The sequence below is a fragment of the Passer domesticus genome, chromosome 20 (genome assembly GCF_036417665.1).
Source record: "Passer domesticus isolate bPasDom1 chromosome 20, bPasDom1.hap1, whole genome shotgun sequence".
Taxonomy (NCBI): Eukaryota; Metazoa; Chordata; class Aves; order Passeriformes; family Passeridae; genus Passer; species Passer domesticus.
The window spans coordinates 10,855,672-10,880,821 of record NC_087493.1 but is presented as its reverse complement, the minus strand read 5'-3'; the positions used below and the strand labels follow the sequence as shown (position 1 = coordinate 10,880,821).

At 45.6% G+C, this 25,150-nt stretch overlaps 1 protein-coding gene and 1 long non-coding RNA gene across 2 annotated transcripts; one reads left to right on the top strand and one right to left on the bottom strand.

Annotated features, from left to right (window-relative positions):
* Positions 1-2,759: 2,759 nt before the first annotated feature.
* LOC135284221 (uncharacterized) lies at positions 2,760-15,777 on the bottom strand. Its single transcript, XR_010349664.1, has 7 exons — positions 15,306-15,777; positions 14,264-14,443; positions 10,330-10,416; positions 9,338-9,415; positions 8,088-8,186; positions 7,105-7,191; positions 2,760-2,940 (listed from the first exon to the last, which is right to left on the bottom strand). It is a non-coding gene; the product is annotated as an uncharacterized LOC135284221 (long non-coding RNA).
* On the top strand, positions 7,994-22,790 carry LOC135284215 (myosin heavy chain, skeletal muscle, adult-like). The gene is made up of 38 exons (XM_064395616.1): positions 7,994-8,200; positions 8,289-8,432; positions 8,524-8,680; positions 9,239-9,266; positions 9,365-9,479; positions 9,565-9,657; positions 9,787-9,850; positions 9,947-10,045; positions 10,143-10,246; positions 10,333-10,471; positions 11,437-11,555; positions 11,660-11,809; positions 12,327-12,497; positions 13,004-13,313; positions 13,414-13,493; positions 14,163-14,250; positions 14,349-14,466; positions 14,733-14,856; positions 15,311-15,447; positions 15,538-15,793; positions 16,326-16,568; positions 16,670-16,846; positions 16,932-17,077; positions 17,165-17,255; positions 17,344-17,733; positions 17,968-18,094; positions 18,189-18,307; positions 18,577-18,773; positions 19,277-19,460; positions 19,547-19,712; positions 19,884-20,008; positions 20,185-20,493; positions 20,595-20,798; positions 21,084-21,209; positions 21,304-21,474; positions 21,566-21,670; positions 21,813-21,908; positions 22,611-22,790. The coding sequence occupies exons 1-38, from the start codon at positions 7,994-7,996 to the stop codon at positions 22,761-22,763; spliced, it is 5,832 nt and encodes a 1,943-aa protein (XP_064251686.1). The 3' UTR covers positions 22,764-22,790.
* The last annotated feature ends 2,360 nt before the right edge of the window (positions 22,791-25,150 follow it).

The window sequence follows — 25,150 nt, the reverse complement described above, 5'->3', positions numbered from 1 at the left end:
AAATTCCATACCAGTTTATTTCCATTTACAGCACTGAAATCTGCCCAGAAGTAGGATTTGTGCATCTGTCCCAAATGAGTGCCAACTGAGGAAGACACCACCTCCTTGCTGTCTTTTTTAGGCTACAGTTGCTGCTTGTGCTAATATTATGCACCTAATCCTATTTCTCCTTCCCTCCCCCTTTTGCCACTTGCCTTCTTTTGACTTTGTCTTACCCGGAGGCGTCTTGGGCTGCCCACCCCACTCCCCTGCTCTGTAACAGGAGCTCCTCAGCTGCTGTGGTGGGTGACAGAAAGGACATCCTGAATGTCACCTCCCAGGCCAGCTCTTCCGCCGGTGTTTGCTGGGAACATGAGGAGTCTGATTAACAGCACAGCCCTGATACTCAACGGAGAGTTCTCACCCCCAAATGAACGTTTGCTGCTTTACCTGTCTCCCCACTGCTCTGTGAGCTGGGCTGTGCCACTCTTGAGTCTCACCCACTGTCACTGAGAGGAACACAACTTGAGAAGCATGCCTAACCCAGCTGCTTGTCACCATGTCTGTTCCCTGGGTGACGTGGCATTAAGAGAGCTGATAACACATCAAATGTGTATATAAACAATGAACAGATGTGTGTAGGTTGTATCTTATGGAACATATACCACAGTTTATCAGGGTCTGGGCACCAGCCACCCAGCAAGTTGATTTGGTTGGAGTAGGACAGAGTAATCAACAGTAGTGACCCAGCACATGCAGGACTGCCTTCCTTCCACCTTAGCTGTAATGTATGCTCAGAGGAGCAGCACATCCATGTGGAAGAGGTTTTACAGTGACCTCTGTGAGCCAGAGACAAGTTTGATCAGAGGATCCATGTTTGCCCTGAAAGAATTTTCTACCAAGGTCATTGACATAGAAACCAAGAAGGAAAGAAGGATAAATAAGAGAAACATGCAACTGCCTGTTCCAATGAGCACTTTGTTTGTCTCTTGTGACCAATAAGTAAAGTGTAAACTTAGGAGTTTTGTAAGAGTGTATAAAAAGCATACATGCTAGAATAAAAACAATTTGACGCCTTCTGAAAATGGAGTCTTGCTTTGTATTGTGACCGTCTCAACTACGACACATCCACACAGGTCCTGCTCATTCCTGGTGCCCCCCATGCCCCTGGGCACCTCTCAACTCCTTGTTGGGCATCAGAGACCCTGAGCACCTGAGGAGGAGCTGCAGTGGCCTGTCCCCACACACAAGGAGACTCCTCTGTCTGTGTAAGGCACCTGAGTCTGCTCTCCAGGCAGGAGCTTTCCTACTGCAGCAGAAGCTGAGCAGCCCTGAGCTCTCTCCAGCCTCCCAGGGCTCACTAGCAGGGTGTGCAAGGGGATCCCTGTTAAAGAGGATATCTGCTCTATCCCATGACCATTACAGGCTCCACGTGGGGGTACAAATAGGTCAATGAGACCTGAGAAGGCCAAAGGCTTCTTAGGCTTCATATAGAGGTAGTTGGAATGTGCTTGTGCTTCTGTCTCCTATTACTGGCAGGGACACACAGAACACGTCATTTTCAGTGGAGTTTCCAAATTATAAGTTGTGTTATCTCCATTGTCATGACATTTTTCACCACCTTGAGGTGGTTTGTTCTCTAGAAGGCTTCACCACCTGAGTGGAATGTCATGCTGAGGCTGAGTGTCTGGGGAGAGTGGATGATGACAAATGTCTTGGGTGTGAGAGTCTGCCTGTTCCTTTGGACTCACCCAGTACAGCCATTCAGAGAGCCACACAGATCACAGAAGGGTTTGGCTTGAACAGACCTTTAAGTCTCACCTAATCCAGTCTCTCTGAAATGGGCAGGGACATAATGCAATCTTACTTCTTCAATGTCAGAAATAACCCACAGAGGTGATAGTGCTGTTTCATATAAATATTTCTGAAAAATCATGCCTGGCAATTCATGAAAAAAAAAAAATGTTTGAACCACACGCCTAAATTCCTGTTATGGACATGGAGAAATGCTTACCAGCATGCAGCTACCACTGAGAATATGTCCAGCCTGTGGTAATGAGAAGAATCTCCTGTACTCTGCCTGCCCTCCTGCTTCTCACCTGCTGGAGCTCCTTCCTGATGTGATGTGATGCATTTTGCTGCCCCAATGAGCTCCACAGATCTCTGACTCTGCCTTCAGGTTACTCTGCTCTTCAAGGACTGAAAACAACCTAAACCTGCTTCTTCTGCTGAGGACATTTCAGCTGATGTTCATGAGTATTATGGATTTGGTGTTCTGGAGGGATATGTTTTAGCAAGTGGCATGGAATTAACTGTCTGTTGATTGAATAAAGTGAAATCAAAGATTTCACTGATAGCCATGGCTTCAGCTGCATGGGAGCAGCCACCTGGATACATACCCAGCCAGAGGGGACACCTGGAGACTTCCCCAGCCAGAGGGAGCACCTTGCAGGACCATCTGTCTTAGGGAATCACAGAGAATATAGCCTGAGAGTAGCTTCCAGGGATAAAGACTACAAAACACCGTTCCTTTTCCTGCTGTTGGCCATACTGGCCATTCTTGTTTCCAGTTCAGGAGCTTGATGAGTCCGAGCAAGCAGGAGGGGGAGGTCCCAGTGCCCAACACACAGCTCCTGCAGGAACTTCCCCTTGCCCTCCCCAGCCTGGCTGCTGCCTGGCTAAAAAGTGCCTTCTCACTCCTTATCCCTCAATTAACTGTGGGATGGGGGGAACAAAATCCACATCTTAGGCCCTTGCAGGAAGGGAGCAGCTGTCTGGTCTCTGTCTCAAGAAGGATCTATTTTCAGCACGACTGAATCCTTTCTCCTCCACGGGGAATGTGCACCTTGACGACACTGCATTGCTGTGCAGCACAGTCTGTATCCAGAGATGGCTTCCAGCCTGCCTCCTGCCATTTATCTCTGCTGTGGTTTGCTGCTGTGAAGTTCAGCGAAGTTCACCCTGAAGAGACGGAAATAGAATGGACAGAATATTAATGGTTCCCAGGAAACATTGCCTTCTTTTTATTTTTTTTCCTTTGAGGTGCTTGCACTTCTTTCAAAAGATTCCTTCCTGGACAGATTTCTCCTTGCTGTACCTGGATAGAGGACACATGGCAAAGTTTCCCCTGAAGTAATTTTTGGGGATCTAGAGAGTGAAACTACAGTGAAATCTGAATCATCCATTTCAGATTAGAGACTACTTCTTTGTAATAAACCACTATATCAGTGTCATATAAATGGTACCTTGGTGAAAGAAAAGAGCTGTATAAATTAAACTAAATCCAAAGCAGATGCTCAGTAGCTTAGACTGCTTTTCAGGGATGCTTATGACAGCTGACCAAACACTTCACTTTCCATGAGCTTTATGTCATATACTAGAACATGGAATGCTGGGTTATTTGCCCAACCTTTTTTTTGCACTTGCTCCTGTCTCCTCTTCCAGCCTCCACAAATGTGGTGGTTTTCCCCTGTAGACATTGACTGAGAGTTCATATACTACCTGTATTCACAATGCATGCTCTTACAGCTGCCATTGCTTTAGCCCTAATTTCCTTCAAAAAGATATTAAAAAACAACAACTCAAAACGCTGAAAGAGAAGTTCTTGTTTTCTGTGTTCTTATTTTGTTAATGCAAAAGAGGAAAAAAGGAAGTGGGTATGAATTAGAGCTTTCAAGTGAAAGTGGTTAATGTTTTAACATTTCTATAACTTAATCAGCAATACAGATAAATGTGGCATTAAGATTTGAGTCTCTGTGATTCTGCAGTTGCCAAGGCCCATTTAAGATTAAGTGTTTTCTGTGTTAAGGACAGTGTGCAGCTGAGTACTGGAGAGGCAAAACCCTGACATGAATCTGGGACCCAATGACACAAAGCAAGTGCAAAGCCCTGAACCTGGAGAGGAGCAAGCCCAGGCACCAGCAAATGCTGGGTGCTGACCAGGTGAAAAACAGCTTTGCAAAAAAAGAACCTGGGGGTTCTGAGGGACAGCAAGTTGAACACAATGAGCCAAGAATGTGTCCTTTCTGTGAGGAAGGTGAATGGTGTCTGCAGCAGGAGTGCTGCAGCAGGTAGAGGGAGGTGATCCCTGCCCTTCATTCAGCACTGAGGCCACACGTGCAGTGATGTCCAGTGCTGAGCTCACCAGTGTAAGAGAGATACAGAGCTACTGGAGAGGGTCCAGAAAAGGGCCAGTAATGTGAATGAGAGACTGGAGCATCTCATAAGGGAAGGCTGAAAGAGCAGAGACTGTTCAGCCTGGAGAAGAGAATGATCAGGAGAACTGTATCCATGGATATAAATACCTGAAGGGGAGGATGGAACCAGGCCAGTGACAAGACAAGAGGCGATGGGAACAATCTGACACACAGATTTTCCCCAGTGAAAATCCGGCAATACTTTTTTCCTGTGAGGGTGACTGAGCACTGGCACAAGTTTCCCAGAGCTATTGTGAAATCTCCATCCTTGGAGATATTCAAAAGCCATCTGGATGAAAGAATTCCTTTCATTGCTGTGTTCTACTTCACATATCTTCTGAGATTTGGACCATTTTCAAAAAAGGTTTTCTGTTCCACCACTGGACTATGGGGACCTTCAGACACTAAATTCAATCCCTAAATCACTGGTGTCTGTCAATACCTGGAGACACCTCAACTCACGGACTGCTTCCCATGCAAACCAACCTTCCCTCAGCTGCCTGCCCAGAGCTAGCTGGCTGTGTGCCTCACTCCTGCCTCTTGCACAGCTGAGTCCACATCCTGCACAGCACAACAGCAAAAACCCAGAAGAGCTCTCTGAGTAGAACGACTTTGCTGTTGGCCACTAGAAGGGCAATGTCCCCAAAGTCAGGTGATCTAGCCCAGTACCCTCAGCTGTAGAATCACAGAATCGTGGCTCTAGGTGGGGTGGGGTGTGGGGAAGTGCACTGCCTCACCAGGGCAGGGCCTGATCTGCCATTCCTGTATTTTTCCCATTTTTATTTTTCCCATTTTTATTTTTCCCATATTTTTTCTCCTCAGAGTCATCTGGTCTCCATGCATCCCAAAATGTCCCAGGACATCAATCTTTCCAGTCTCTCACACCTGGTTATAGAAAAAGTCCTGGTTAGCCAGGACTGATGATAAATGATGGAGAGTGGCTGGGCAAATTCTTGCCACTGTTCCCTCAGTGGCCTCAGGTGAATTCTGTCTGGCCTCACAGATTTGTGAGTGTCTAAAATCAGCGGGTTGCTGACTAATTCCTCCTGGATTGCAGGGAGTCCATTCTGACTAACAGTTTAAGGGGCTGGTTGCCCTGAGGATAACCATTCCTTTTGTTGATGACTGAGGCAAAGAAGCTGTTAAGTACCTCAGCCTAAATCTGATGGGATCAGCTCACATGGCTGTGCTCTATTCCTAAAACAAGACCCATCTCTCTCCAGCACCACCAGTAAATCCCCTTCCCCCCTCCATCAGCATTGCCCAGGCATGTCTGCCACCCCCAGTGCTCGTGGTGTTTTGGACTAAGTGTGCAAGGTATTTGTAATGAACTGGAAGTGCCTGAGTGAGGATGTATCGGTAGAGAACACCTGGGACTGCATGCTGACATGACGTGTTTGTGCATACATCCAATTATTTGTATAGGTATTACTGAAAAGAGGATTTTCCTACCGTTTGTAAGTCGGTGTCCTGGTTTCACTTGGAAGGCATTTCAAATCAGTTATTCTTCCTAGGGTTAAGGAAAAGTTAAGTTGCCAGCAAAAGCAGGGAGCATCTTGCTCACTGGCACTAACCTGCAGATCAGGAGCTTCAGCAGGTATAACCCATCACAGGCTTCACAAGAACAGTTTTTAGAGAATCTCCCACTTATTTCCAATCTGAAGTGTGTGCAGGGAGGCACACAGGCACATGCCTCTGTGTCTATGTGTGCCCACTCTTCCTGATACCCCAAAAGCTGCCTCACATCTGTCAGAGCCATCAACTTAAAAAGCCCAGGTAGAGCCCAGCCTCTCCCTGCTCCAATGTTTAGCTGACCACCCTACCGTGCCTGTCACCCTCCTCAGCTCTTCTACATCTGCACTTCTGCTTTCAGAGTTAAACCAAAACTGCCAAAAGGTTTTAATAACACCAATTTATCTTTTAACATCCTGTTTTATCTATTGTACTACTGGGGTAGCTGCAGCACACACATACCAAGCAATCCATCCCAGGTCGAGCAGTGAGTCGGTGGGAAAGCCAGCAATAAAATCCATAAGTCCTGAATCCAAGTTCTTTAAGTGCTTCGACTAGTCCAGATTCCCTCCTTAACACCCTTGGAAGATTGTTTATAGAAGATGTATTCATATAGCCACTAAGACATCAAAATTTTCTAATTATATCTAGTCATGTCAAATGACAATTATGCCCTTAGTTCAGTTTGCCAGACAATGCTTTACCAAAGAGGGTTTGCCAAAATATTTTTGACCGAAGAAAGAGGAGGCATCTGTAGCATCTGCAGGCGAGATCGTATAAAATGTCCCTGCAACACGTCTGCCCTGGCTCCACAGAAAGCTCCAAGGTAAGAGATGGGGTCTGCAGGCTGCCAGGAAGGGATGGCAGCCTAATGTGCCACCACATTCCTGCTGCCTCCGGTGCTCCTGTGCAGGAGGGGACTCCATTACAAATCTGTTTTCAAGGCACCTGCATGTTTTCACTCTTCATTTTTGTGCAGCAGCAATTTGGGAACTGCCATTTCTGTTTTACAGCACTGACCAGCTGCCAGCCCACAAGCCACACAGCTGGTGTCACGAGAGGTAAGAAGCTGATTTACTAATTCTTAGGGACAGAGACAGATCCTTTTGGGTGGGGTGTCAGGAAGGTTCACTGCTTCACCCTGTATGCAAACCTGGTGGGATTGCAGTAGAAAGTGGTGAGGGTGCCCAAGGCTGTGTTTGAAGCTCTGAGTACTGATGAAAGAACAGAAAATCCCCATGGGGACATTCTTAATTTCTGCTTAATTTCTGACCTTACATAACTAAAGGAGTGCTGCCTTCCCATCTTTGCTACAGCAGGAGGAGAATGGGACCAGATAAACACAGCTGGGAAAAATGCAAAATCCTGTATTCTGCTTAAGAATATGTTAATTATTAAATCATCTGAAAATACAGACCTTCTAACCACTTTTGTAGAGTGCCAGAATTCTCAGCTTTCTTAGATATCCATTTTCTTACTCCAGACCAAAAAATATATTTATTACCTAGAGAATCAAGAGGGAATAAATTTTACTAAAGTAGCTAGAGGATTTTCAAGTGCAGTTGGCTAAATTTAGGTACCTTAGATGTTTAATAAATCAAAACTTTTGAGAATTCTTGTGTTTCTAGATTTTTTTCAGTAAGATTTATTTGAGATCTTAATAAAGCCTTGGAAATTCCAGTTTCAGGGACTGAATTTTATTTCACCTAAGTCAGAATTCTGGGGCTGAAATTATTTAAGTATTGCAGTGAAGGGTGACAAATGCAGAGAGCAAATTAATTGTGGCAGAAGATTAAAAGGTCACAAAGCCTGCACTTTTTTTTTTTTCCGCAGTGGAGAACTTCATTAGCAAAATTTATTAATTGCCCTACCATTAAATAGGTAAATGTCTCACAGATTCATTGTTTTCCAAGACTGTAGGTCACCTATACTACAATTTTCAGTAGTTTTATTTCACTGTTCATCCTTTTTGCAATTTCTTCTATTTCCATTCCTAATAGTGATGTCTTAGTGAAACTTGTTCAACAAATTCACTCTTGTCTTCCAGGCACAGTATTCTTAAAGCACCAAATCCACAGTTCTGAAAATGTCATCAGTGAATGTTTGAAGACCTAGACTGCATCCATGAAAGCCTCTTATTTTGGCATAAAATTAAGTTTCTAGTAATGTCATGTTAAAATACCCTGAGTATGAAGAGACACCAAGGCACAGGATGAAATTTTTCCCAAATCTTACAGAATAAATAATCAGTACCACATTTTTCTCCTCAGACTCGTCTGCTGACATATCCTCAGTAAACTGCAGACATGGCCTCTGGAGATGCTGAGATGGCCATCTTTGGGGAGGCGGCTCCTTACCTCCGAAAATCAGAAAAGGAGAGAATTGCAGCCCAGAACAAACCTTTTGATGCCAAGTCATCTGTCTTTGTTGTTCATCCGAAAGAATCCTTTGTGAAAGGGACAATCACAAGCAGGGAATCAGGCAAAGTCACTGTCAAAACTGAAGGGGGAGAGGTGAGTCAAAAACAAGGCTGAAGGAAAACATTTTCTTCCCTCACTGCGTTCTTAGCTGACATATGAGGATCTTTTGTTTCCTTGACAGACCCTGACTGTGAAGGATGATCAAATCTTCTCCATGAACCCTCCCAAGTATGACAAAATCGAGGACATGGCCATGATGACCCACCTGCACGAACCCGCTGTGCTGTACAACCTCAAAGAGCGTTACGCAGCCTGGATGATCTACGTAAGTGGCAGCAGCAGCTTCCTCTGGGCAGCCTCAGGAGCTGCTGGGCCAGGCTCAGGGGAAGCCAAGGTGCTGTGTCCCTTCCTTGCAGACCTACTCGGGTCTCTTCTGCGTCACTGTCAACCCCTACAAGTGGCTGCCGGTGTACAACCCCGAGGTGGTGTTGGCCTACCGAGGCAAGAAGCGCCAGGAGGCCCCTCCACACATCTTCTCCATCTCTGACAACGCCTATCAGTTCATGCTGACTGGTGAGTGCTTAACGTCCCTCACAGCAAACTAATTAAAAAAGCCCTGCTGATCTCACTGGAGCACATGACAAGCCAGCTGGAGCCACCAAGAAGCATGACTGTGAACTTGGTCCATTTATGTAGCAAACAATTTCAAGTGAAACTGACCTATGAGCATTCAGGAACTTATGGTGAATTATTTGTACTTAATTGTACAAAATTCTACACTCTCCTACTGCAGAAATAGTACTTGGCTAAGTTTTTTTACATTTTTTCACTGATGAGAAAGAAAAAGTTATTTTTTGTTGTATTCTGAACTTGGGTAGATACTTTGGTTTCATTTCGTGAGGAAAATTTTTGAAGGGCATGTGATACACAGCTTGTCTCAGCTCCAGGTGCTTCTGACTATTCAAGATATCCATTTGGGCTTATGTTTAACCTACTAGGACATATAAGGGAATGGGGTAGTCCTGGACTTTTTGAAGAATCCCCAACTTCAGTTTGCAGTTTTACTTCTCATTCAGCTTAGCATTACCCAGGTCAGCCGCTAACGCATCTCCCATTGTTCTGCTTTCACAGATCGGGAGAACCAGTCCATCCTGATCACGTACGTACACCCCCTGCGCGGGTCCCTGCGGGGCTGCCCGGTGCCAGGGCACCTCCTGCCTGACCACACACCCTCTGCTTCTCTCTTGGCTTTGGCAGCGGAGAATCCGGGGCCGGGAAGACTGTGAACACCAAGCGTGTCATCCAGTACTTTGCAACAATTGCAGCCAGCGGGGACAAGAAGAAAGAGGAGAAATCATCAGGCAAAATGCAGGTGAGTCAGGAAGGACAGACTGAATGCTTGGCCTGTCATAGCCCTGTCAACCAAACACAGTGACTGAATAATGATGTCCCTGCAGGGAACGCTTGAGGATCAAATCATCAGCGCCAACCCCCTGCTGGAGGCCTTTGGAAACGCCAAGACCGTGAGGAACGACAACTCCTCACGCTTTGTGAGTTCTTGCTTTGCATAAAATCTCTCCCCCTCATGGCAACACACATGATGCCTGAGCAGTTCTTCATGCAAAGGAGATGTCAGCAGAAGACATCCAGGCTGACCTGCTGCTGCTTCTGCTTAACAGGGCAAATTCATCAGAATCCACTTTGGTGCCACAGGCAAACTGGCTTCTGCTGACATTGAAACTTGTAAGAGATTCTCCTGGACAGTTCTCATCCCTTCCCAAATTCCCATCTCCGTATACATTCCCACAAGTGTCTAACTCTTTTGACCTTCCTGGGCAGATCTGCTGGAGAAGTCCAGAGTCACTTTCCAGCTCAAGGCGGAAAGAAGCTACCACATCTTTTATCAGATCATGTCCAACAAGAAGCCAGAGCTAATTGGTAGGAGACATCCCTGAACTTCTGAGAGGAAAATCTCTGAGCAACATTCCATTATTTTACAAGATTAATTAAATTTACATTGAACATTTGTTTTCAGAAATGCTCCTCATTACCACCAACCCATTTGACTTCCCTTTTGTGAGTCAAGGTGAGATCACTGTCCCCAGCATTGATGACAAGGAGGAGTTGATGGCAACAGATGTAAGTAATGTACAGAACAGGTCAACAGACACAGGTCATATATCAGATAACATGCAAGTATTTCACTTTGTTCATTGTATTACCAGAGTGCCATTGACATCCTGGGCTTCACTGCTGATGAAAAGACAGCCATCTACAAGCTGACAGGGGCTGTCATGCACTATGGGAACCTGAAATTCAAGCAGAAACCAAGAGAGGAGCAAGCAGAGCCTGAAGGCACAGAAGGTATTATCAAACTCAATAATTAACCATCTGTAAGTCACTACATATGTGGAAAACAGCAAAAGTTTTTCTCTGTGGGACTTTAGATCTCAACGAAAACAATCATTCAGGAAAAAACAGCTGTCTCTTGTCCTTAGTACATCAAATTTCCTGATTTCGGGATTTACATAACTTATGCTATGAACAATTAATACTTTAAACTGGTCTTCATACTCTTTCAAGAAGTAAGGAGTTATGGATGTTCCTTTAGTCGTACCTTTGCTGGAATATGGCTTGTAATTGTGAAACAGCCCAGTGATTCAGTTTTAGCATGATCGGGAACCATGTTCCCATGCACCTTCACCTATCAGATGCTCAGTAAAGTCAGCTGTGAGAGGAGTTATTTTATTCCTTTCCATTGTTGGCACAGGGCCTACAACCTCTATCTTCAGTTCTGTGAGCAATGCCTCCTCTCGTTAAAGGAAAAGGCAGGTAGGGAACACCACTGGTAACAGGATGAAGCCCAATGAGTTTCATTGAATATCAGAAACAAAAGCTCAGAAAAGGCTGTAGGTTGTAGATCTGAAGGAGAACAGAGATATTGTCTCTGTCTTTCACTCTAACTCTTTTGTTAGATCACCTGATCACCTGAATGTAGATCAGTACCCGACTGTTGTCACTGCAGCTCCTGAGCTGCGTGTATAGAGCACACATTCAGACTAGCAAGCTTCAGTTTTCAGTTTTGTGCCAGGAGATTTTTGAAAACTTCATTACTTTCTGTGTGCTGCAGTGAAGAATTTCAAACAAAAATTTTTTTAGAAAAGCTCAATATGCATAATAGCAAGTGTGATGTTACAAAGATTCCCTCTACGAGAGTCTATCAAAACTTTTCAAAGAACAGAAATCTGAAACATTCAGCCTTTAGGGAACGCTCTAGGATTCAAAGCCTGCTGGACGTAAAATTCTACCTTTCTCCTCTGGCTTTTCAGTTGCTGACAAGGCTGCCTACCTCATGGGTTTGAACTCAGCTGACATGCTCAAGGCTCTCTGCTACCCCCGAGTCAAGGTGGGGAATGAATATGTCACCAAGGGCCAAACAGCACAGCAGGTAAGAAACATGTTGCAACCTGGAACCAGGTGTAGAATGAATATCCTTTTGATTCTCCTCTGCCTCGTATTGTAATTCCAGTTTGTTTTTTTTTTTTCCTGTAGGTGCACAATGCTGTGGGTGCTCTGGCAAAGGCGCTTTATGAGAGAATGTTCCTGTGGATGGTTGTTCGCATCAATGAACAGCTGGACACCAAGCAGCCCAGGCAGTACTTCATTGGTGTGCTGGACATTGCTGGCTTTGAGATCTTTGATGTAAGTAAGATTTAGTAAGAACTATTTGGAAGTGACAACTGAATGTTATGATCAATTTGAGAGACATTTTCAAAGACAACATAATATTATCACATGATTAATGTTATTTGTCTTTTTTAAGTTAAAAAAAGGACCTTTCAAAGGACTTGTGCTATTTCAAGATGTGCAAAATCAAAGGTACAAAATGGTCCAATCAAAAAAGTTCATTGTTTATATGAACAGGTCCAAGACAGTATAAAAACATGTAATCATGATAGTCCTAAGCTTACGTTTTTTCCTCCCGGTAACTTGGTCTCATTTTAAACAGGATGTACAATTTATCTTTAAATTTTATCAATGAAAAAAATTTCCTTGTGGACAATTAATTTGATCCTTTCTTCTTTTTCATAACGTCATAAAACGGACAGAAGAAACGCATGGGAAATCAAGTCAACTGCATTACTTATTTTTAAAAGAGGAGGTATTGCAATTATTCCTGCAAGTCTTCAAATATGTGTCTTTCTTATTTTATTTTCAGTTTAACAGCTTTGAGCAGCTGTGCATCAACTTCACCAATGAGAAACTGCAACAGTTCTTCAACCACCACATGTTCGTGCTGGAGCAGGAGGAGTACAAGAAGGAGGGGATTGAATGGACATTCATTGATTTTGGGATGGACCTGGCTGCCTGCATTGAGCTCATTGAGAAGGTATCCTTCCTGTTCAAATCAGTTACATGCATGGAATCTCTGTAATTACTTGGTCTCATTTTCCAAAGGGATCTTCCATGTTCATGTTTCCCTTGTGCTGGGTAGCCAAGAGCTGGAACAGCACTCCAGATGTTTCTTCTCACAGCTGAGTAGAGGGGAAAGATCAACTCCCTTGAGCTGTTAGCAGCACAGTGTAGCTTAGGATGAGTTGGTGGCTTTGCTGCAATGGCTCATGTTCAACTTGTCCAACACATCTGTGTGTGCTCTGACTTCCACTGAATAAGGTAGTACTCTGATTTTACAGAGTACATTGTCAACACAAACAATATTAATTTCTATTTCATTTATGAGTAATTTTGTGTTGAAAAAATGTAAGTATCAGTGTGATCAATCCCATTTTCTAGAAGAAAATATCTCAGTCCTTGTTCCATTACTGTGCCTAGGTGAAGATCATTATTGCCTTGAAAGATAAATTACAATTGGTTTCTTCTTGTGATTTCTCCCAGCCCATGGGCATCTTCTCCATCCTGGAAGAGGAGTGCATGTTCCCCAAGGCAACTGACACCTCCTTCAAGAACAAGCTCTATGACCAGCACCTGGGCAAGTCCAGCAACTTCCAAAAGCCAAAACCTACCAAAGGCAAGGTTGAGGCCCACTTCTCCCTGGTGCACTATGCTGGCACAGTGGACTACAACATCACTGGGTGGCTGGAGAAGAACAAGGACCCTCTGAATGAAACTGTCATTGGGCTGTACCAGAAGTCATCTGTGAAGACCCTGGCTTTACTCTTTGCCAACTATGGTGGAGCAGATGCAGGTTGGTTCTTTGAATTCCATGTTTTCCCTGATGTACAGCTTGCAAAAAGGAATCAAAAAGGCAAAAAAAAAATCTAAAATATGTTTTATTTTCAATTTAGCTGAGGCGAGTGCTGGTGCTGGCAAGAAAGGTGCCAAGAAGAAGGGTTCTTCCTTCCAGACTGTCTCAGCTCTTTTTAGGGTACAGTAGAGAATTCATTATTTCTTCCTAAGACAAGGAGTAAACCCATCAATTACTATGGCTAGTCTTGTTTTGGCTTGGTTCTGTTAAAAGATTCTGAAGTTCTTGGGCCACATTCTGCTGGGAATAAATCCGATCAATCTGCTCATACTTCATTTCACTGAATGCCTAGTTTTCCCATTGTTTAAGGCTGGCATTCATCTCAGCATACCCTACAACATAAATGTATACTCTAGACATTTAAAACTCAGCTTGTTGGTTTTGTCCCTTTTGCTTTCAGTAGGGAAAACACAAAGGTTCTATGTTGTGTGCTCCATATGACCCAGCCTAAAAGGCCACTGCAGAATGCTTCACACGGCCTTATAGGGGTACTGCTTTATCTCTCTGGGTACATCCAATGGAAGATGGATATCCATTCAAATGAAGGCACTCCACTAGAGTCAATGAAATGCATTAAAATAGTATATTTAAGAGTACAGTCTTTCCTAAACATTACTCAGATTACTAAGTTAATTATACCAAGATCTGTGGAAAGTCAGAAAAAACTGGTGCAGAGAGCTTGAGTTCAGAGTTCTGCTAATTTTTGTATAGTATGTCATTTCAGAGGACTTGATGCCTACAGCAGAAATGACATTTGCTAATATCAGCTTTTCTTAATGACTCTCCCAGGAGAATTTAAACAAGCTGATGACCAACCTGAGAAGCACCCATCCCCATTTTGTGCGGTGCATCATTCCAAATGAAACTAAAACACCTGGTAAGAGACTTACATGTACATAGAAGGTTTTCAGTGTGGTGCAGCTCTTCCCCACTGTATTGCAGAACGTGGCATGTATTTGTGTTCTGCATTGCCAGGTGCCATGGAGCACGAGCTGGTGCTGCATCAGCTGCGCTGTAACGGCGTGCTGGAAGGGATCAGGATTTGCAGGAAAGGATTTCCCAACAGAGTCCTGTATGCAGATTTTAAACAAAGGTCAGACTTCATCCTCTTACTGGATCACCTTGTCCATCTTAAATAGCTTTTGAAAACTAACCTTCCCCTCCTGTGCTGAAAGCCTTCTCTAAAGTTTCAGTTTAATAAGTGCTGTTTGTTCTCAGCAGTTCTTAAGACTCTTTCTTGCCATGTACCTGCTAGCTGGTCTCAACAACAGACCTCTTCATATGCATGGAATCAGTTAGGTTGGAAAAGACCATTAATATTCTGGAGTTCAAAGCAAGTCCTTCCATTTTCTTCCTCAGATACAAAGTATTAAATGCCAGTGCTATCCCAGAGGGACAGTTCATTGACAGCAAGAAGGCTTGTGAGAAACTTCTTGGATCAATTGATATAGACCATACTCAATACAAATTTGGTCACACTAAGGTAAAAGATTGTTTGCTTCAAGTGCTACGTGGTTTTGGTTTGCACGGCTTGATCCTGACACTCAGATACTCCAGATAGCACATGAAATTATCTAATAGGGTATAAGAAATAGTGTAAAATAAATAAATCAGATTCTTGATTACTCAACACTTGAATAAACAGAAATTCATGGTCACAGGATGATTTAATTAAGGGTTAATCAAGTTCCTAATTTAAGACAAAGTTGTAGGAAAAAAGAATCACGTGTGAATAAAAATGAAAGAAAAATGTCTGGCTATTATAGTTCCTCAACTGCAAGTAACCAGAAGCTTGGAGTTATAAAAGAACGTCTGTCACTACATATATTGATTGTGGTTTTGCTTTTAACTTCCATAGTGTATATCATGGCGGGCAGGGTATCAGGTTACGTTAAAGAAGTACAGACACTGCATCTATTTTCTTGTTCTTACCTAAGGTGTTCTTCAAAGCTGGGCTGGTGGGGCTTTTGGAAGAGATGAGGGATGAGAAGCTGGCACAGCTCATCACCCGCACCCAGGCCAGGTGCAGGGGCTACCTGATGAGGGTGGAGTACCAGAAAATGGTGGAGAGAAGGTAAACTTTTCTTCAAATCAGGCTCACTGTACTTGGCTTATTATGTCATCATGGTGTAAATATTGAATTTTAATTCGACTTGTCTTTCAGGGAGTCCATCTTCTGCATCCAGTACAACATTCGTGCATTCATGAATGTCAAGCACTGGCCATGGATGAAGCTGTTCTTCAAGATCAAGCCCTTGCTGAAGAGTGCAGAGTCTGAGAAGGAGATGGCCAACATGAAACAAGAGTTTGAGAAAACCAAGGAGGAGCTTGCGAAGTCTGAGGCAAAGCGGAAGGAGCTGGAAGAGAAAATGGTGAAACTTGTGCAGGAGAAAAATGACCTGCAGCTCCAGGTTCAGTCTGTGAGTACCACCAGTAGGCATTATCCTAATTCTACTGTGACTGTCAGGTTGCTATTTACAATAGCAGTTTTCAAACCACATAGAAACTTTGATTTAGTTCAGTTTAATTGAAATTCTTTCAGTGGTGCTCTCAAAGGTATAACTAGTTTCTGTAAGGGCTGTGAGGTATCTGTAGTCAAAATATTACATGGGTGAAACTTTTCTATGGTGTATGCTGAGATATTCTTATGATCATGTACTTTGATCCAAATTTTGATATTATGAGATAATATTGGATTCTATACACTGCACAATTACATAAATACTCATGCCTGCAGGCAGATTGAAAAGGAATTTATTTGGTTTTAGCTTTTAAACCTGGCTGTTTAAAAACTAACAATATCAAATCAATTCTATGTTATATGTCATTCTGTCGGAACATTAATCAAATTTTAAAATACAAAAATACTATATAAGACCCTGCACGATGAAGATTAGGTATCTCAATATTCCCTGAAAAAGCATATTCCTAAAAATGGCATCTCCCTACCAGGAAGCTGATGCTTTGGCTGATGCTGAGGAAAGGTGTGACCAGCTCATCAAAACAAAAATCCAGCTGGAAGCCAAAGTCAAGGAGGTGACTGAAAGGGCGGAGGATGAAGAGGAAATTAATGCTGAACTGACAGCCAAGAAGAGGAAACTGGAGGATGAATGTTCAGAGCTGAAGAAAGATATTGATGACCTTGAGCTAACACTGGCCAAGGTGGAGAAGGAAAAACATGCCACTGAAAACAAGGTATAAGGCAAAAACTGTCACTTGCACTTTGGAAAAGACTTGTCTTGTTATAAAGTTTTAAGCACCATTTTCTGTTTGCGCTTGCTCCCTTCTTCTCACAGGTTAAAAACCTGACTGAGGAGATGGCAGCCCTGGACGAGACCATTGTGAAGCTGACAAAAGAGAAGAAAGCCCTCCAAGAGGCACATCAGCAGACCCTGGATGACCTGCAGGCAGAGGAAGACAAAGTCAATACTCTGACCAAAGCCAAGATCAAGCTGGAACAGCAAGTGGATGATGTAAGCACACAGACATAGAGTAGGAATGGAACAGGTATAGAGCCTGACCTGGCTGGCAGAGGCCTGATGGTCTTGTTGTGTTCAGCTGGAAGGGTCCCTGGAGCAAGAGAAGAAACTGCGCATGGACCTGGAGAGAGCAAAGAGGAAACTGGAAGGAGACCTGAAGCTGGCCCAGGACAGCATCATGGATTTGGAGAATGATAAGCAGCAGCTGGATGAGAAACTGAAGAAGTAAGTGTGGCTCTGGGGCACCTGAGTGCTGGGCTGCAGCACTTGTCTTTTTTCTTTGAGCTCTAACACGGTTCACTTGGTCCAAAGGAAAGACTTTGAAATCAGCCAGATCCAGAGCAAGATCGAGGATGAGCAACTTCTAGGCATGCAGTTTCAGAAGAAAATCAAGGAGCTGCAGGCAAGTGTCTGTTCCTCACCCTGCCTTGCTCAGGCTCAGCTCAGGCAGGAGGAGGGCACGGCTGTCAAGGGTCCCTGCTGTTCTGCAGGCCCGCATTGAGGAGCTGGAGGAGGAAATTGAGGCAGAGCGAACCTCTCGCGCTAAAGCAGAGAAGCATCGCGCTGACCTGTCCAGGGAGCTGGAGGAGATCAGCGAGCGCCTGGAGGAAGCAGGAGGGGCCACAGCAGCTCAGGTGGAGATGAACAAGAAGCGTGAGGCAGAATTCCAGAAGATGCGCCGTGACCTGGAAGAGGCCACGCTGCAGCACGAAGCCACGGCTGCCGCCCTGCGCAAGAAGCACGCGGACAGCACAGCTGAGCTGGGCGAGCAGATCGACAACCTGCAACGCGTGAAGCAGAAGCTGGAGAAGGAGAAGAGTGAGCTGAAGATGGAGATTGATGACTTGGCCAGCAACATAGAATCTGTGTCTAAAGCCAAGGTACACAATTATTTTTATTAGGAATTTGATAGCATTGTGTTATTTTTTCTTTAATCTTAAATGATTTAATTTTTATCAGGTTGTATTATAAATGGTTTCTCCAAATCTCATGTGTAGAAGTATGGGTGCATGTACAGTCCCAAGATGTCAACTGCATCTTCTGGACATATTTTCCTGCTGAAAGAAGGCAGAATCAAGGTATTTACTCTTTTTTTATGTGCAATTGATATCTAGGCAAATCTGGAGAAGATGTGCCGCACTCTGGAGGACCAGCTGAGTGAATATAAAACAAAGGAGGAGCAGAATCAGCGCATGATTAGCGATCTTAGTGCTCAAAGAGCTCGTCTGCAGACAGAATCTGGTACAGCCCTTCCATCTGTAATTTGGAAATGGGATAACCCCATAAGTTGCTCTCTTGGATACTAAAATGTCATCTCAATTACAAACATTTTCAGGTGAATATGGACGCCAGGTGGAAGAAAAAGATGCTTTAATTTCTCAGCTGTCTAGAGGGAAACAGGCTTTCACCCAGCAGATTGAAGAACTGAAGCGACAGCTAGAGGAAGAGATAAAGGTGAGGATACTCATGTTACATATGAAATAATTATAGGACATAATACTGTTTTTTGTGAAGTGTTCAAGGCTTCAGAAGGTGATCAAATTAAAAGTTCATACCATCCCCTTAGATGGTGCAATCTAGGCCCTTGCAGTGCAGGACTCCCATGTTTTTATGAGGCAGTCATTCAACCACTAACACTTTGGGATATATATCAGTGTATAAGTGCCAGTAAGAGAAATTTCCCAGGAAACACCTACTTCTTATTGCCATATTTTTGCAATCAGGCCAAGAATGCCCTGGCCCACGCCCTGCAGTCTGCTCGCCACGACTGTGACTTGCTCCGGGAACAATATGAGGAGGAGCAGGAGGCCAAAGGGGAGCTGCAGCGAGCCCTGTCCAAGGCCAACAGTGAAGTGGCCCAGTGGAGAACCAAATACGAGACGGACGCGATTCAGCGCACGGAGGAGCTCGAGGAGGCCAAGTACGTGAGCATTGTGTGGAAGGTTGGCATACACCAATAAGGGAAACTTAAAGACAACACTGAGATTTTCAAAAGCAAAAGCCTAATAGAAGGTTGAGGAGTTATATGAACAGAAAAACATAAGGAAAACAGGTTTGTGACAAAGAATGCAGGAGAAAAGACATGTATGGGATTGTGCAAAGTGTGGAGGGATAGCAAGACTGCAGAGAAGTTGTGGCTGCCAGATCCCTGCAAGTGTTCAAGGCCAGGCTGGACAGGGCTTGGAGCAACCTGGTCTAGTGGAAGGTGTCCCTGCCCATGGCATGGAATTATTGATTTTTTTGTCCCCTCCAACACAACAAAGACCTTGGGGAAATAAAATAGAAAAAAAAAGGCCGGCAGATATAGGCTCTGAACCATGGGCATTAGGATTCAAACACTAAGAAATGTCTCACTGATCTGGTGAGATGATAATGAACATCCACCAAAATTTTCAGCTAAGAACTGTGCTTACCACTTTCCAGGAAGAAGCTGGCCCAGCGCCTGCAGGATGCAGAGGAACATGTTGAGGCTGTCAATGCCAAATGTGCCTCCCTGGAAAAGACAAAGCAGAGGCTGCAGAATGAAGTGGAGGACCTGATGATTGATGTGGAGAGATCCAATGCTGCCTGTGCTGCTCTGGATAAGAAGCAGAAGAACTTTGACAAGGTCTTTTGGCCTTCAGCACCAGCACCCCTGGCAAGAGCATGGCCCCGTGATGGCCACAGCCTTAGTCACACCCTGTTTCTCTTCAGATCCTGGCAGAATGGAAGCAGAAGTATGAGGAAACACAGGCTGAGCTGGAGGCCTCGCAGAAGGAGTCGCGCTCTCTCAGCACGGAGCTGTTCAAGATGAAGAATGCCTATGAGGAGTCCTTGGACCACCTGGAAACAATGAAGCGGGAGAACAAGAACTTGCAGCGTAAGTCCCTGGGCCTCTGCTCCTCCCTGGCCTTTCTCACTATCAGCCATTACCACCATTGTTCACGGGTGTGTGCCTGCAGGTCTGCAGAGATGCCTGTCACCTTGGTGGGACAGGGCCCTTCCCATTCTGCTCTGTGCCTGACCATGTCATTGATCTTTGTTCCCACAGAGGAGATTTCCGACCTCACGGAGCAGATTGCTGAGCAAGGAAAGGCAATTCATGAACTGGAGAAAGTGAAGAAGCAGGTTGAACAGGAGAAATCTGAAATCCAGGCTGCTCTGGAGGAAGCTGAGGTATATGACCATAATCACTGGTGTCTACAGAAATGAGGAAATAGGACTAACAAGGTCTGGGTTGTCCTCTTTTTTGGCTGGGGAGTACAGACAGCTGAGATCTCTGGAAATATCCTATCCCTAAAAGGAAGCAGTAGGTTCATTGATGTTATCAATGTTTGTGTCCACTTGTGCAGGCCTCCCTGGAACATGAGGAGGGGAAGATCCTGCGCCTGCAGCTTGAGCTCAATCAAGTGAAGGCTGAGATTGACAGGAAGATAGCAGAGAAAGATGAGGAGATTGATCAGATGAAGAGAAACCATCTGCGAGTTGTGGAGTCCTTGCAGAGCAGCTTGGATGCTGAGATCAGGAGCAGGAATGAAGCCCTGAGGCTGAAGAAGAAGATGGAGGGAGACCTGAATGAAATGGAGATCCAGCTGAGTCATGCCAACCGTGTGGCTGCAGAGGCACAGAAGAACCTGAGAAATACACAAGGAGTGCTCAAGGTTCATTCAGCAAAGCAACAGAAAGAGAAAAAATGAGATCCATGACATTTTTGCCACTCAAGCGACTGACAGCTGCTGATTTCTTTTCTCTTTCTTTCCAGGACACCCAGATCCATCTGGATGATGCTCTGAGGACACAGGATGACCTGAAGGAGCAGGTGGCCATGGTGGAGCGCAGAGCAAACCTGCTGCAGGCTGAAATTGAGGAGCTCCGGGCAGCCCTGGAGCAGACAGAGCGGTCGAGGAAATTGGCTGAGCAGGAGCTTCTGGATGCCACTGAACGTGTGCAACTCCTCCACACCCAGGTCAGGGCAGGAAACAAAGAGCTGTGTTGATACTGACCAAACACAGAGGGCAGGAATTTACCAGAGAACCTGTAGTACTAGAAAGGCCTCTCTACTGCTGTCCCCAAGGAAAGGCGTATTTTGCATCTGTTCCCCTAGCCAAGCTTGTTATTTTATAAACAACCATTGTAACAATAATTCCAGAGTAAGAATTGGAAGTTGGAAGGGGAAAGTCTTAGTTCAGGAAAAAGGTTCATTATGGCAGGTTTTAGAATTCAACTCTTGCCATGTCGTCCCATTGCACAGAACACCAGCTTGATCAACACCAAGAAGAAGCTGGAAACAGACATTGCCCAAATCCAGGGTGAAATGGAGGATACCATCCAGGAAGCCCGCAATGCTGAGGAGAAGGCCAAGAAGGCCATCACTGATGTGAGTTGGACACTCCTGGCATTGCTGACGATGAGTGTACTCTCCCCAAAATATCTCCAGTCCCAAAATGGCTTTGACCTTTTGCTCTGATTAGGCGGCCATGATGGCAGAGGAGCTGAAGAAGGAGCAGGACACCAGTGCCCACCTGGAGAGGATGAAGAAGAACCTGGACCAGACAGTGAAGGATTTGCAGCTTCGTCTGGAAGAGGCCGAGCAGCTGGCACTGAAGGGAGGGAAGAAGCAAATCCAGAAGCTGGAGGCCAGGGTGTGTAGGGCTGGGGCTGTGCCTGAGTGAGCGTGTCTCTCCTTGGAGAGCCATTGTCAGGGCAGCTGCAGGGATGGGCTTGTCCTTGCAGGTGCGGGAGCTGGAAGGGGAGGTTGATGCTGAGCAGAAGCGCAGCGCTGAAGCCGTGAAGGGCGTGCGCAAGTACGAGCGCAGGGTGAAGGAACTCACCTACCAGGTAAGGCACGAGCTCTCCTGCTCTCCCAGGGCTTTCTCACAGTGAGTCACATTTTACCCACACCATCCCCAAGGGCAATTTTTAACCTCACATGATGCAGAACAAAGAATTGACTGTCTATTCTGTTTACCAACTGCTTTAGTCTGAGGAAGACAGGAAGAATATTCTCAGGCTGCAGGATCTGGTGGACAAGCTGCAAATGAAAGTGAAATCCTACAAGAGACAATCTGAGGAGGCCGTAAGTATCTCTCTGAATGCTTGGCAAGAACCACTTTCCCAGAGGGTAGTCTGGCCATTTAGTAGACAGATATAAGCAATTTAGAAGATGCCAATGGGGATGCTCATCAATTTCAAGTGCTTTCATTTTCTCTGAAAGTCTCACAAAGTAGTCTCACCTTTGAGAATGAAAGCAATGAGCCCTTAAGAAGACTACTAAGGAGGGCAAATGCACATAGCATAGTATTATTTGCATTAGAACCACAAAACAACCTGTAAGAATTTTTCTGAATTGATATCAGCAGTGCAATATATAAAGAAATTTTGCAAATACCGTATTTTTAGAATTTTTGATAGCAGAAAGGGAAGTTTTTGGAAGTCCCACCACAAACCACTTTGCATTCTGCTTTTAGAATAGTGCAAGGAACCTTTGCTTGTTTCTGGGCATGCAGCATTCAGGGATGGACTGAGGATCCTACAGCCCCTGAATTTATGATTGTCTGAGCATGGCTTCTTCATTGTGGAAACAGTCCAGAAGAGAATAAGTCTTCTGGTTCAGTTAAGGGGATACATGAGAATGACTGTGAGATCTCATCAATCTCACTGTGAGACTTTGTACAAGCAGTGATGGGTGGAGTTTGGAGCTTTGTGACTCTGCCCAGTCCAAGGCCCAATAAAAACGCAACCCCCAAACTTCTCACTGCCAACTCCTTCTCCCTCCCAGGAGCAGCTGTCCAATGTGAACCTCTCCAAGTTCCGCAAGATCCAGCACGAGCTGGAGGAAGCTGAGGAGCGGGCTGACATTGCAGAGTCACAGGTCAACAAGCTCCGAGCCAAGAGCCGCGAGTTCCATAGGAGGATAGAAGAGGAAGAGTGAGGATGTCACAAGGCACAGAAGTGACCTGAGGGCTGCACAAAATGTGAATCTCTCGGTCACTTTCTTTCTGCCATGAGCCTTTGTACCCACCTCAGTGTCTAGTGAATAAAGACTGTAGTAGATTCCTCTGCATACACACTATGGCCAGTGGTTTTGTTCTTTGGGTTTTGTCTTCCTTGGGCAATTGCATGGCAGAAGAAGTTTCCTTACTTTTCCTCTCTGGGAGAAGGGAAAAGCAGGGGTTGGTGTTGGATTGAGGATCTACAAATTTAGATGCTGGCCATTGCTGTAAAGACTCCTGAAAAATCCAGCCTGTGCTCTCTCCTGTCTCCAGCAACTCTTTGTCCAGCTCCTGCCTTCACATCCTCCTAATGCTTCTCCCATTGTTTTTTCAGCACAGCTTCTTTTCCGTGAGAGAGTCAAGAGAGGGTGATCCTTTTGCTTTTTTCTTTTCCTACTCTTGCTTTTGATGCTGGCCCTCATAAACCCTAAACACCAGTTTAGGTTTTGTTTGTCAGTAATCTCAACACTGAAGGGAAGTTGAAATTGACCACTCTGATATTTGTTTGTTAGACCCATGAGCAATATCCCAAGGGCTCTCGCCTTACCTGGCTCCTGAGTGCAGCCTCACCAGCTCTTGATGGGAAGTCCAGCCTGATTCCAGAGTCTCTAACAAGCATTGACAAGCAGAACCTGTTGGTGTTGTCTGTGGAGAGAATTGGGAGATGGCTCTTTAGGAGCAGTCCTCAGCTTTCAATCCCAGCCCTTCAGAAAGCCACCCAAGGCCTTGCAGAGATGCCTGACTAGTACTTCCTTCTTATGACACTGCACAACTTTTCCCAAGGGCTCCTTAGCAGACTCCTAACCTTGTTCCTCCTTCCTCATCCCCTGAAGTCTTTTTCCTTGCCTTACAGTGTGCATTGTTCTGTCTCTACAGCCAGGGCCTCCTGGCATGAACTCTTGCCTGCCCAAGCCCACCTAGAGGCTGGCTGCTCCTCTTGGGAGCAATCCCAACTGAGGGCATCTCCAAAGCTTCAGGTATGTGTGGGTAGAGTCTAGATGGCACATAACATCTGTGAGTATCTCTGTTGGCTGCAATGGCTGGTACAAGCATTAACTTCAGAGACTCAGGGACAGGTGCACACCCTCAGGCAGGGCCTGCCCTGATGATGAGCACTGCTGATGGCACTGAGGAATGACCTTGCCCCTCCAGCAAACTCACAGCTCCCTCTGCACTCACCTCCTGCCCTCCAAGGCCACACCAAACTGCTCCTCAGCCTCCACAAGAGCCATTGCTGGAGGAGGGGACAGGGTTGAAAGGAGCTTCGGAGGAGGCCCATGACAGGAGGATCAGCCCATCACGTGTCTCCTTTCATGCTCAATGTCAAAAGCCCAAAATAGCCCCAGTCTCCTAAGACTCCTGTTCGGGGTCGTGCCTGTTTGTGGGGATGATCTGCTTCCACTAATAGCGCCTGAAGACATTCCTGGGCGGGTAGGCTGCCTTCTATGTGGCACTGCAACGTGCTGCCCTGGAGGAGCTGGCCACGTGTGCTGTGTGCCAAGGCAGCAGCTGCTATTCTTACCCCAGAGAGACTCACTGCAGCACAGCTCCATTGCCAGATGAAAGGTTAAACAGCAGAAAGGGGCCCGAGCGTGCTCTCCCTGCTCAGAGCCTGAATCCAGAGTGCTCCCCTTTGGAGCCCATGCAATGGCCCAATGCCATGGCCATTCCCTGCTGGGATGTCCCTTCCCATGGGCAGCAAAGTAGGTGCCCAGGTACTTCCAGCAGTCAGCTGGGGTTCCTCTGGTTGGATGGGGCTTTGCCTCTCTCATTTTAACCCACAAATTAAAAACACAGGCTGGGGTACAGCTCTGAAAGTGCAGCATTTTACAGCTGCCATCCTAGAGTCCCTGTCTGAGTGAGGATGAAGGCAGAGGCAGGGCTTGCTCTGAGGTCCAGCTGCCATCCATGTCCCTTTGCTCAGGCTGTGCTTCCCCAGCCCTCATTTCGGGAAGGCTGTAGGGCTGTACACCAGAGGCCCCTCATGAGCCCCAGGAGTATCAGGGCTGCTGGAGAAGCCCTGGCTGGGCTGCTGGTTCTCACATGATGGTTATGGAGACTCAGCCCTCCCTGCACCTTGACTCCCCTGGTCCTCTGGAGAGCTCAGGAAAGCCGTGTCCCAGCCAGGTACAGTCACCATGGGCAATCAGAGGACACCGAGCCCAGGACATCAGCTGGGATGGTGGCTGTGCCTTGCTTCTCAGGCCTTGGCTGTTGCTCTGACAGCACAGGCGGCATCAGCTTTCTCCTCAGCTTGGGCCTTGTCACCTGACACGAAGTTCCTTTAGGATCCTTGGCAGGCAGCCGACAGCATTATTGCTGGTGA

Bases quoted from the DNA above. Each gene is read 5' to 3' on its own strand.
- LOC135284215 (XM_064395616.1), top strand. From the start codon at position 7,994: ATGGCCTCTGGAGATGCTGAGATGGCCATCTTTGGGGAGGCGGCTCCT. The intron at 10,472-11,436 runs GTATTATCAAAC...CTGGCTTTTCAG, and splicing joins AGAGCCTGAAGGCACAGAAG to TTGCTGACAAGGCTGCCTAC. The intron at 21,475-21,565 runs GTGTGTAGGGCT...TTGTCCTTGCAG, and splicing joins TCCAGAAGCTGGAGGCCAGG to GTGCGGGAGCTGGAAGGGGA.